Raw genomic sequence first — 14001 nt, forward strand, 5'->3', positions numbered from 1 at the left:
TTGGGTTTGAATTGACTTGCAGCACAAAGCAGCAGCAGTTGCTCTCTTTTCACAGCTCTCACAGAAAGATTTCATGCTCTCAGCACGTGCCGTTCTAGCAAGTTATTATTGAGTTTGTAAACCAGTGTTGTGTGACTGGCAACCTGCCTGCTTATGCACACGTTGTTTTTCAAGAAAAGTAATATTCTATTTAGTAGAAGATACCTGGGTAATTATTTGAATTACTGTAGCTGACATTTATTATGAGGTTATTATGCAAATTTAGCTTAATGTCAGCACTTGGCAAAGTCTTCTTACAAATTCATCATATTCAGCACACTGAGTACATTAGAATTACAAAAATCTGCTCAGAACAAAGGGGCTTTTCAGGATAAAATGAAAATAATGAGGTACATGAAGGGAGTTTCCATGTGATTTAGCCATGATGTCTTTTTTCATAGAATTAGATGAGGTCTTTTGTGTTACGATTGGCCCTAGATATGACATTTGAGAATCAACCAAAATTATAGCATTATAATCATTTTATGGCATAGAATTCAAGGGTCAGTTCACCCAAAAATTACAATTCTGTCATCATTTACTCACCCTCATGTTTTTCCAAACCTGCATAACTTAGAAAAATAATGTAGGCTACTGGTTGCTCTTTTCCATACAATTACAATATATCACAAAAGTGGTCCACATGATTCATGCATCATATTACAAGTCTTCAGCAAGTTGAATTCCGTAAGCAGATCAGTCCGATTGATTCGTTCACGTATTGGAAAATGCCATTTCTCTCATGACCACACCAAAGAGAGCTAGGGTGGATGTCATGATTTTCATTGAAGAATGACCTAAATTTCTATATATGTCTCACACAAAGCTATCGTATAACTTTAGAAGACTTACAAAATGTTGCACAAAATTTGTGAATTTAAACATCGGAACATTGCATACAACATTCACAAATAAAAAAAACATCTTATGTGTTCAAGAAAACAAAATAGTTGCTTCCTGGGAAACTGACTCAAATTCTAAGTTATGCAACTGGGAGTTGGTGCAACCAGGAAAGCCAAAGTAGCTTATAGCTAACAATAACAAATGCTGTAATAGTCTTGCGTTTTGAGGCGGATGCCTGATGTGTGGGAACGTAATCGTGAGAGACAATTCTGGGAGGTAATTATACAAAATCATTTTGTTGACAATAGACTTGTGCCGGTATTCGGTAATGCGATATATCACGGTAATGAATATGCACGGTATTGTTATCGTGGGCACTTCTAAATACCGTGAATAATTATATATAACAAAGTAGTTGACAAACTTGGGCTCAGGCATTTCAGAATGGCTAAAATAACATTTGAGACGGTGTGCAATGAGATTGGTCAGCTGATTAGTTCAGTTATCCAGTCTCAGAGCTGTTGAGGCAAAGTCACAAGAGGTTTTTTGTTGCACATCCTCGAATTTATTCAGTAAATGTGTTTAGTTTACATTATATTTATGTGCATGTCTTCTTATCACATAATTATCCACCTCAGTTGAGCACAAAATGTGTTTAAGCACATTTTAAGGTTTTATGCACATCTTGGCCTTTCCATTCAGCTTTTTTTTATATGATATTCCAAAATGCTTATAAAAGTATATGGATGGTAACAGCTATGGTAATTGCATGGAAAAGAGTGACCAGCACATTCTTCCAAATTTCTCAGTTTGTGTTCTACGGAACCAAAAGGTTTGGAGCAACATGAGGGTGAATAAATAATGACAGAACTTTTATTTACAGGTGAGCTATCCCTTTAACATCTGTATAAAGCATGAAGACATAGCTAATGCTGTATACTGTATGGCTTCAGTAAACCACTATAGAGTAAACTGTAAATAAATGACTTCTTTTAAACACTTCAGCTATTTCCATTGATGTAACTTGAGTTATCCAACTGTATTGTCCATTAGAGTGCAAGTTTATTTTAATCAAGATTTGATTTGGCAGCACAATCATTACTGTACAGACTACAATAGAGAGTTTATGTTCTACATGGGATGTTTTCCTGATTATGAGTGCTGAAAGGTTTGCTGTAGTGTTGTAGAGCATTGATAGATTGATACACACGGCTCAGGCTTTAATATTTGTTCTGCAGCTAAGGCTGAGGCTTGATGTGGCGTGTTGGGTTCAGATAAGGCAAGGTGTGGTTTTCTGCATGAATGGAACATCCTGGTTGTAGTCTGGCTGTCCTTGACTGTAACAAAACTCTGTACACGTATGTTCTTTATGCGTGTATGCCAGGGATGTCTAGACTTTCTGCTGACTGTGCAGCTCGTTTCCGCTAAAGGCCAGGGGATTCACAGGAAGATGAGGGATGGAAGAGACACCAGGCCGGATGAGAGGAACAGCAGCTCTTGCTCTCTCCTGCATCCCTGTGGAGCATCAGGGACATCACTGTCACCAAGAACTGCCAGACAGGAAGCCATTACCAGATTTGGCAGACAGGTCGCTACATGCAAGGATTTACAGTGAGAGATGTACGCTGAGAGGCTACTTTATTAGGTACTGCTGCTGAAATGGGCAGGTCGATGGTGGATCCATTCCTTGAATGTGATCCAATTCAGTTAGTAGAGTTCACATTCAATCAACTTTGACTGCTGAGACAATGTCCTTTTCCACTATCATGTTCTCCAGGTGTTTCATATAGGATTGATATGATAAAAAAAATTGCTTTGTAATGTGCACAAGGTCAAACCCAAAACATTTCTCCAAATTGTTCAGCCTGCTCAAGAACACAAAACAGCCATTATATTTTGAATGCTTAAATAAAACCGACACATGAAAGTCTACATTAGTGGACTGCTAGCTTTATTGAACAATGTACATTATGTTCAAAAGTTTGGGGTCATTATGATTAATATTTTTCAATAAGGATGCAATAATTGATCAAAAGTGATAGTAAAGACATTTATAATGTTACAAAAGATTTCTGTGTCAAATAAATGCTGTTTGTTTGAACTTTATATTCATAAATATGTTTTCAATATTGATAATTCCAAGAAATGTTTTTAGAGCAGCAAATCAGCATCATCATAATATATTAGAATGATTTCTGAAGGATCATGTGACACTGAAGACTGGAGTAATGATGCTGAAAATTAATTTTTAAAATATATTAAAATAGAAAACAGTTATGTTAAATTGTAATATATCACAGAATTACTATTTTAACTGATTTTGATCAAATAAAAGCAGCCTTGGTGAGCATAAGAGACTTCTTTCAGAAACATTTCAGAAAAATCTTACCGACCCCAAAGAATTGTACATTATTTTATATATTTTTATAAAAATATTTTGAAAAAAGCCTCAGCATTTAATATAAATCAACAGAGTGGAGTGCACTATGGATATAGGAGGCTATGGGAAAAATCTTGCAGAGTCTCTGGAGGACAACAGAGTGCTTTTTAAAAGGACATTTAGAAAGGGAACACCACCCTCGTGTCACAAAATATTCTTTCTGATTGTACACTGATTTAGTTGCGTTCTTAAGTGAATGGATTTCTCTCCCATATACATTGTAATATGAATATTTTCACTGATGTATGTGTACAAGCGGGAATTCACAGTGGAATCCTCAGTTCGCATGGGACTCCCATGTCGAGAGCAGCTAACAAACAAACCAGTTCTTTCTTTGTGGAAACCCACACCCACTGTGAGGACGAACCACAACACAGTGATTGTTGAGGTGAACTGCTATTTCAAGGACAAAACAAAAAGAAATTACAAGTGGCAGAAGTTTATGTGTAGGACTTTCATTGCCAAAGCCATTGATTGTTCAGTCGTCAGTCGTTCAATGTTTACAGATGGTTTTGGGCAGAATTCACAACGAGCTGTAATACATTTGAATTGAATTTGAGGCGCTCCACAGAATGCTGAATTGGACAGAAAGAGGAAATTTACAGATTTCAACAATCACAGACTTTTAATAGAAATATTTAACTCATACTAAAAAGATAATTATATTATTAGCCTATATTATTTTATTTTATTTTAATATTTAAGCCTAAATTCACATCTGAATTGCAATCTTAATTCTTTTTGCCTCTTCAGTTCAAATTCATTTGAATTCAGGATTGACTCACAACCCTGGCTTTTGATTATAAACAAGCATTGGTATTTTCATTTGATATAAAAACTTCCATTAACTGAGATATATCCACTGTAATTCATATGATTCATTTCCTTTGTGTTTTCCAATCTCAAGTCAAGTAGACTTTGGTTTATTAACTTTCCAGTCATATATAAGTATGCAGTGGAAAGAAATATCATTTCAGCAGGTCTGCAGTGCATATCACCAATTACTCTGTCTGCTATCACAGGCATTTTGTTCCTCTGTGTCCTCTCTGCTGGAGGATTGGTGGGAGAAAGTTGAAAAAACATTCTGTGGTTTCCACATGCTGTTATCACTGGTTTGTGGCTGGATATTGACTGTGCCTCGAGGGATTTACAGTTTGTTTTTGCCATTTCCAGGTTCAAAAATATCTAATCTGTCTTTTCTCTTTCTGTCTCTTTTTTTTAATTTCATTTCAGGATGAGCTGGACCTCACAGAGAAGCACAGAGAGGCCATGTTTGCCTTACCAGCAGAAAAGAAATGGCAGATATACTGCAGCAAGAAGAAGGTTAGAGCTCTCCAACATTAGGACATTGTGTGTGTGTGTGTGTGTGTGTGTGTGTGTGGGTGGGAGTTTTACCCTCTCATCCTCGGTTAAAGGTTCAGTGCACCAGATTACACTGGCATCCTGTCAGAACGGTGTTTAAACATCTCATATATCAAAGTGCTTAACATAATCACCTCTCCGTCTGAAAGAAACAGGATTCTGAGTTCATGCCCCTCATCTCCACTTTCTCTGATTTAAAAATGGCTAATCTATTAAATGTTTCCATTAATCTTTTCATTGTAAATTAAGTGTCAGCAGAGGTTTTGGATAAGTGGACATGTTAGACTTCTTAAAGACAAAATGAAGAGACTTTCTCTGACATTATGTTGATGATTTCAAACCAAAGCGACCTACAGTAAAATAGTGCATGCTGCTCTTCAGGATACCCAGTTTGTTGATGCAGAGAGAGTTTGGTAGTATTTACATCAGCCTATTTTCTTAGGCATTACTTTCATCAACATCTGAGAACTAACTCTTTCTATAATGAGAAGGTACTTTCTGCTTGAGAAATGCTCTGCTTTACTTACTGTTTGTTAAAGAAGGCAAAGCTTAACAAAAGCATTGTTTTGTTTTGTTTTGTTTTTGTTTTGGGTTGTGTTTTTGTTGTTGTGTTTTTGTTTTGTTTCGTTTTGTTTTGTGTTTTTGTTTGGTTTGGTTTTAGTTGGGTTTGACTAGCCTGGTTTGGCCAGTTGAGCTACCACAATATACAATTTTTACTTCAGATAATTTTTTCTTGATTTACGTTTCTTTGTATCTCAAATGTTATTTCCAAAGTCTTATTTAAACAATTATTATATTATATGCTAAATGATCTTTAAAAAAAAAACAAAAACAAAGTTAGAATAAATAATCTGTAGTTTTTCTCATTTGCAATAACGGTCATTTCATTCTGCTGTATTAATACATAACTATGATCGACAAATACAAGACATGGTGACAAACTTCCAGAGGGGTCTCAAGATGACTTACAGTAAAATGATTATAATTAAGACAAAACATTTAAAACAACTAAAAAACAAGACATTTCTTATTTTAATTCCCAGTCTATTGAATAACCTGTATATATATGAGGTAACTTAATTTCAAAAGTGTGATTTCTAGACCTGGAAAAGTAATATAAATTAATAAAATCTTAGAAATTTAGAGTAAAACATTCTTTTAAAAGTCCTTATGCTTAATCCTTATCCAGTAATTCACAAATGACTAGAAACATCATGAGGATGGATATTATTGTGAATTATGGAGTCAAAAGGTTTGAGAGCCACTGCATTACTAGCCCTGGGTCATTGAGCCACTGTTGAGTTGTGCTAGATGACGAGTTCTTTAACTCTAAGCAAAGGTTTCAGTCTTGATTAGTTTGCGATAGGAACAGAGGAATTTACTGTCCATTTTGTATTTTGCCATACGCGAGGCCATCGCATGGGTCTGCTGTTACCACCGTGTGATTCTGTTCACACTAGTTTCCTCTAGCGTAATATTTTTTTAACAAGCAAATCCTGTTTTATGAAATCACACTTATTAATTTTTATTGGACACCACTGTATGTTTAGGTATGCAGGAAACATTGAGGCCAAGTCATACCATTTATCCTCCATGACCTAATGGAGCTCAGAGAGCAGAGAAGCACCAGTGTGAATCTGAGTTCATTAATGACATCAAACCCTCCATGATGCCACAAACAAAAGCCCTGCCAGACTGTTCTTCTGTTGTGAATCCATGTGTTTAACTCAAGACAGCATGAGCACTGAAACATGACGCACACACACAGACACAGACAGTGGGTGGTCGGTGGTTACCTGCCGGTGATGTGACATCAATACAGTCAGGGGGATAGAAAGCACAGTGAAGTGGCAAAATCCTGCAGGTCTATAAACTACAGGCACTTTGATTGCTCTTAGTTAAATGTTCATACAAATAACATTTGTTCTGTAAGTATGCGTGTGCATAGCATGAATGCAATCTGTATTCGCCATGCTGGCATTGTCACGTGACCTACAACGTCAGCCGCTGTTCTCTGAAATGTACAAATATGACACCTCCTCTGGGACAGTAAAATGTCGGTCAGAAGTGCACTTCAGAATCTCAGTGGAAGCAGCATGTCAACTAGGAATTTATGAATTCTACATATTTGGAGATATTAATCATTTGTTGTACGGCTTTTTGCACACTATAGTAGGAAAGTAGTTATATCTGGACATAGAGAGTATGTTGTATGGGAAAGTGTGTTTGTCATGGTGCTTTCAATAGGTATATACACAATTTGATATTCTGGACATGACCAAAAAGCTGATAATTATTTTATGTTATGATGATAGATATTATAAATCTGTACTTTAAAAAAGAGAAAATTAAAACACTGTATTATGAGATATACATAGTAACTCACTCTGACATGCTCTTAAAAAGAAAGTACAATTGATAGTGTCCTATACTTTCAAAGAAAATTTTTTTTTAAGCTGAACCCCTTTGATCTAAAATATTTAATTGATTTAATTGATTTTTTAAAGTTGACATTTTCAGTAATTTAACAGCAAATTTACATGTTCACGGTTCTCTGATGTTGGTTAAGGGTCACATGACATGCAGGTAAGTAAATAAAATATTTATTTTTTATTAAGTGTTTTATTTTGAGTTGTTTTTATTTTTGTAAAATATTTTTTTTAATTTTAATTTTACATTATAATTTTAATTATAATTTGCTTTACATCAACTTGTGAACATTGAGGAGTCCGGGATTTGTGAACCACAGTTTAAGCTTGCCATGATCTATCTCTATCTGTTTGATATTGCTAGATGATGAATTTAATTTTAAAAAAGGTGGAAACAAATAATTATCCGACACTGGCTTATTATTAATAACAATGTCTAATACTGATAAAAAAAACAAAAAAAACAGATATTGTCCGATAACTGATATGGAGCAGATATATTGTGCATCTCTTGTCTTTAACTGATATAGTTGCAGGGGGATGAACAAGAAATCTGTACTCTAGCTAACCTTCGATTATTCTCTAGATATGTGATATGGAGAGATTTTTCTTTTCAGCTTCAGCACAGTGAAGGTAACGGAATCTCCCCACGCTTAATATACCATAATATGATACATTAAAAGAAAGCGCCCCACTGGGATTTTACTTAGATGTTCTTATCTATGAGTTGCAGTAGTTCAGAAGCTGGTATTGGTTACAGGTCAGCCATCTGTCTGGCCATGACATCTTTTCTTGTATAGCCACATATGCTGTGTCCCAATTACGGACCTAATTACTCATTGTCATGGGACACTGAGCCGAAAGAGGGCATGACGTGAAGTAGGGCGCTCAAAATTGTCTTTTGACTTCTAGTTTTAGCGATGAGAAGGTTTTTTTTTGTTTGTTTTATAAATGTTTTGTAAATGACCTGCTTTCTGACCTGATCCTCGTATTTGGAAGCATATCAGAGCGTGCGGTTGGCCAGATTGGGTTGCCGTTTCTGTGTTTTGATAAGTGTCTTTCAGCCACATTTAATTTCGCTCTACTTGCATGAGGAGGTCATGCTCTACGATTCAACACATGGAACCAATGAAAAAGATTTAAGACGGTGAGCGGATGGATGAGATTAAGGAAGAATATGTCTGTCGTGAGACGGCCCGTGGCTGTGCAACAGCATTCATGCAGACTCAGCACAGTGCCCAGCCTGGGACTAGTAAAACGGGCTTGGCGCTCTTCCCCAGGGCTTCAGTCTGGGATAGGAGGGTGGAAGGATAAGGGAAGCAGTGGTTGGTCCAAAGCAAACAGGAAGGCCTCCATTTGCAGGTGGAGATTATGTTATCTGCAAGGCTCTTGATCGGTCTGTCAACCCTGGGAAACAACACTCAAAGCAGTCATCTCTTTTATTACACTCTCTTTCCACACATTTATAAGGTGCTGGACTGTCAATGCAATATGTTAATGTATGAATAATATCTTAAAAATACACTATCATTCAAACATTTGCAGTCAGTAAGAAATTTATACTTTTCATACTTGTATTCAGCAAGGATGCATTAAATTGATCAAAAGTGACAGTAAAGTCATTTATAATAGACACAACTTCTATTTCAAATAAATGTTGTTCTTTTGAACTTTATATTCATTAAAGAATCCAGAAAGAATGTGTTATGGTTTTGACTAATATTAAGCAAAAAACTGTTTTCAACATTGTTAATATTATATAAGAAATGTCAGAAATGTTTCTTGAGCTCCAAATCAGTATATTATAATGATTTCTGAAGGATCATGTGACACTGAAGACTGGAATAATGGCTGCTGAAAATTCAGCTTTGCATCACAGGAAAAAATTACATTTTATGTATATGTTAAAATAGAAAACATTGTAAGATTGTAATAATAATAATTGTCATAATTTTGAAAATTAAATGTACTATTCTTATGTTGAAAACTGCTTATGGTATGTGAAGGCCAGTCATATCAGAGATTATTTACATAGTCCTGTAACTGTATGTACTGTTATACTGTACATAAGAGTATTTAATAGTCTTTAATCTTTGATTCCCAAACTGTTCTGCTGACATTTCTTTCTATACAGTGTGCTGAGCACAGTGATTATTGACCTGTGCCCTGAACTCAATGCCTCAATGCGCTCAGGTGTGCAAGCTCTGCTGGCTCAAGACCAAAGCTTGAGGTACAGTATCAGCTGTCCTGCTCCTGGCAAAGGACGGTTAAGAATAGTCAGTCTGGATATTCATCTGACTCACTTCAATTGTCCCCACTGTGGAAAAATAAACATTGGTAATCAGAGCTCTCTGATAAATTGAAAAATAAATTGATGTCCACTGTAATCTTACATTCGTCTCTATCTGAATGCTTAAGCATTCAGCGTATTGGGAAGAAGAGATAGAGTCTTGGACTCTTTTTTTTCGAGGTCAGGGGCTATCAAGCTTTTCACCAGAGTTCCTTGGGCAGCGGGCCAACAAATACTTAGTCAAGCGGGTTCAATCGAGCAGAGTGAGTTTCTGACCCACTGCTGTCTGGCAGATGTGAAAGATTAGACCTGGAGTGCTGCAGACAACATTGACTGTTTCAGTCCAAGTTACGAATATAATCAATGCATAAATCTGAATATTGCAGAAAATAATTAGCAAATAAAGCAGCATTTAAATTTTTTAAAAGAATTGAATTGGTGTTATTTTTATCTTTGGCCGGTTACACTGCATTTTTCATTCCATTGACTTCCATTTATACGCTTACGAATGCGGGAGACAGGAGACGTAAGCTCATCTAAATTTTAGTGCATTGTAAAGTCATTTATAATAGACACAACTTCTATTTCAAATAAATGTTGTTCTTTTGAACTTTATATTCATTAAAGAATCCAGAAAGAATGTGTTATGGTTTTGACTAATATTAAGCAAAAAACTGTTTTCAACATTGTTAATATTATATAAGAAATGTCAGAAATGTTTCTTGAGCTCCAAATCAGTATATTATAATGATTTCTGAAGGATCATGTGACACTGAAGACTGGAATAATGGCTGCTGAAAATTCAGCTTTGCATCACAGGAAAAAATTACATTTTATGTATATGTTAAAATAGAAAACATTGTAAGATTGTAATAATAATAATTGTCATAATTTTGAAAATTAAATGTACTATTCTTATGTTGAAAACTGCTTATGGTATGTGAAGGCCAGTCATATCAGAGATTATTTACATAGTCCTGTAACTGTATGTACTGTTATACTGTACATAAGAGTATTTAATAGTCTTTAATCTTTGATTCCCAAACTGTTCTGCTGACATTTCTTTCTATACAGTGTGCTGAGCACAGTGATTATTGACCTGTGCCCTGAACTCAATGCCTCAATGCGCTCAGGTGTGCAAGCTCTGCTGGCTCAAGACCAAAGCTTGAGGTACAGTATCAGCTGTCCTGCTCCTGGCAAAGGACGGTTAAGAATAGTCAGTCTGGATATTCATCTGACTCACTTCAATTGTCCCCACTGTGGAAAAATAAACATTGGTAATCAGAGCTCTCTGATAAATTGAAAAATAAATTGATGTCCACTGTAATCTTACATTCGTCTCTATCTGAATGCTTAAGCATTCAGCGTATTGGGAAGAAGAGATAGAGTCTTGGACTCTTTTTTTTCGAGGTCAGGGGCTATCAAGCTTTTCACCAGAGTTCCTTGGGCAGCGGGCCAACAAATACTTAGTCAAGCGGGTTCAATCGAGCAGAGTGAGTTTCTGACCCACTGCTGTCTGGCAGATGTGAAAGATTAGACCTGGAGTGCTGCAGACAACATTGACTGTTTCAGTCCAAGTTACGAATATAATCAATGCATAAATCTGAATATTGCAGAAAATAATTAGCAAATAAAGCAGCATTTAAATTTTTTAAAAGAATTGAATTGGTGTTATTTTTATCTTTGGCCGGTTACACTGCATTTTTCATTCCATTGACTTCCATTTATACGCTTACGAATGCGGGAGACAGGAGACGTAAGCTCATCTAAATTTTAGTGCATTACAAAGTTCAGATCGGTATTCATATGACATGAAGATGTGTGTCTAATAGATAGAAGATCGGCGTGGCATATTAGCTGAATGCAAATTTTAAATCTGCAGGATTGGAGCATTGCGGTAAAGTAAAGTCAAATTATGTATTATATGTAGAATTATGTTTTTTAAAAAAGACATCAGTGAACAAGATGTCATATTGCAAGCATTGCAGTGTCCATAGAAATTCTGAGTACACAAATTCTAGTGTGACCATGAATGTTTAGTGTGATAAACATTTGAATTTGAATGAATGACTTTTAATCCTGTCATTAGGAGTTTTTAACGTCAAGGTTTTTAATATGCCGGTTTTTTTTACACATTATTCTTCTGAACGGACAAATCGTATACGAAAATCTCTTTTCAACAATCTTGTTGGTGTGAACAAATTTCAATCCAGCATTTTTTATGTGATATCCCAAAATTTGTGTTAAAATATGCTGGCTAGTCTCACTTGACTGCTATGCAACAATTGAGATTGTTCAGCAGTGCAGTTTAAAAATGAGCTTTAAACTGCTTGTTGATACTTTCGGTCAGTTTGGCATTTGCAGATCTTTGGGCTGATTCATCTTCCTGTTAACTGATTTCTTGAAATTGTGATAATCTGAACTGAACACACTGAAGCACGGCTGGTTCTTAGAAAGAGCATCTCTCCAAACCAACCTCAACCAACAAAATCACAGTCGTTATGACATGTCTGTCTGAAAATTAAGTGCTCATGGTATCAGGGCAGAGGAAAGTCCTTCCATAACATGAGAATGAGTCCTGCCAGAGATCCACATTAATGCTTTACTCATTAAGGCCAAATGGTGAGTGGGGAGTTAAGAAATATGCAGGACAGTGGAAGATCAGGGGTCTCCAGGCCAGCATCCAAAACTTCTCACTCGTCCGAACAGATGCCTATTTGTGAGATGCCATCATCTCCCAAAAGGCTTGGTAGAGCAGGGTGTGAAACGTCCCACACAGTAGCTGTAAAGGAGCTCATTGCTATGCCAGTTTTTTTCCTTTCCTGTGTGTTCGGTGAACATGAGCTATAATTAAACTCCCTATTAGTGGCCGCGCAGACAGCCTGTGCTTGTTTTGAGAAGAAAGTTGTCCCACTTCACAAGATCCACTCGCTTTTGATTCATTACTCCCTACATAGCTCCCTGCTTTCCTTCTTGCCTTCTGTGCTAATGCGGCATTGGCTGAATCTAGGATCCGTGTTGTTTCTCTAGTGTCTGTGAATCTCTGCTGGCCTACTTAAAGTGTGTGCTATTTCTGCCAGCGCTTTGAGCGTGATGTTCTGTTTCAGATCTGTTTTTTCTAAGTCTGTATGTTTGGGAAAGTGTGTACATGTTGGGGGAGGTGATGTTCACCTGGGAATATATGCAGTGTGAATCTTATTGCATGTTTGATTTGCTTCGGTTACATATAAGCAATGAATGTTACTCGAGTGAAATGAGACCTGAATTAAACCCCGGCTTCAAACTACAAAGAAACCAAAGAAATAATATGAAAAAAAAACAGATTAAAAAAATAGCAACAAAAATCTAAAGGCAAAAGGAGCGACGAATAAGTAAATAAATGCCTCTCAGATAAGCCAGTTCACACTTTTGTCAGCTCAATATTTGGTTTCACACAACTGGCCAGTATCAAAATAAGATCATTTTCAAGATAAAGATAATTTTTCATTGCTGCGGACTCGGGAACGTCTCATTCCCACCGAAGCGTCCAAATTATGTCATTCCCAATAACATTCCGAAACCACACTTTTCTGCAGCTCATTCCCAATATGTTGATTCACATTCCTCTATTCCCAGTGTCATGTTCCTGTTGTGTGGGCCCTGATCGGTGTGCAACACACATCTCGTATCCCAGCATCATGCAGAGGGCAGCGTGGATTAATGACGTGTGCTTGAAGTGAAAACAAGAGCCATGTTTGTTTGTTTTTTATATACTCATGCTGACATGCTGAAACTAATGTCTCGAAGATAGAATTTAAAGTGCCCCTATTATGCTATTTGAAATGTTCATAATTTGGTTTTGTGAGTCCCCAACAACAGGTTTACATGCATGCAAGGTCAAAAAACACTTTAATTTTCTTATAATATGCATTTAATTTTACTTTATTCCTCAACGAGTAATTAGAAGATTCATCTTTCCAAACCCCTCCTTTGCATAATGTTACTCTGCTCTGATTGGTCTGATGATCCAGTCTGTTGTGATTGGTCTACTGCGTACAGCACATGTTGGAAAAGGAACGCCCATCACCAGTACTGGAATACGACTTACCAATATTACATCCTATTATAATAATAATAGTGCTCCACTCTGTTCTAAAAAGAAAGAATCAGAAGGGAAAAAAGTTGTTTTACACTTATGTTAGCGAACCGGACCCACAGCTTGGTTGTAAAGACCCAAACATGACCCATCTTTCAAAGACAACCGGTTTACAAATCCTGCATTGAGCTCGCGGAGGTTGGAGACGCAGTCAGTGAAATGACGGGAACGCAGCAAAATGTTGTGGTTCTACAGCTGTGGTATCTTAGTTAAGATGAATTTTAATTTATTAAATGAATTTTAGTCTTCACAGCCTCGTCCTTTGGAAGTGAAAATAAACCAAATTTCCTTTTACAGCGCAGAGCACAGCATCTTCTTGACATTACGTTATCCACACGAACAAGCTACACATTTTTTTCTCAGGATGTCCACGCAGAACGTAGGCGGGCATTATGCAAATGTAAGAATTTGTGACTCGTGAAATTGGTGGAATGGGATTAGAATTTAAAATCAGCGGTTCAGA

The 14001-nt window shown here is 36.5% G+C and overlaps 1 protein-coding gene across 1 annotated transcript in view; it reads left to right on the forward strand.

Moving 5' to 3' along the window:
• daam1b (dishevelled associated activator of morphogenesis 1b) overlaps positions 1–14001 on the forward strand; it is a 78353-nt gene that overhangs the window by 37786 nt on the left and 26566 nt on the right. Inside the window, exon 3 of the mRNA XM_016503454.1 lies at positions 4556–4645. Coding sequence (XP_016358940.1) covers positions 4556–4645 — 90 coding nt within the window. The remainder of the gene's footprint in view (positions 1–4555; positions 4646–14001) is intronic.

The sequence above is a fragment of the Sinocyclocheilus anshuiensis genome, unplaced genomic scaffold, assembly GCF_001515605.1.
Source record: "Sinocyclocheilus anshuiensis isolate Anshui unplaced genomic scaffold, SAMN03320099.WGS_v1.1 scaffold1051, whole genome shotgun sequence".
NCBI lineage: Eukaryota > Metazoa > Chordata > Actinopteri > Cypriniformes > Cyprinidae > Sinocyclocheilus > Sinocyclocheilus anshuiensis.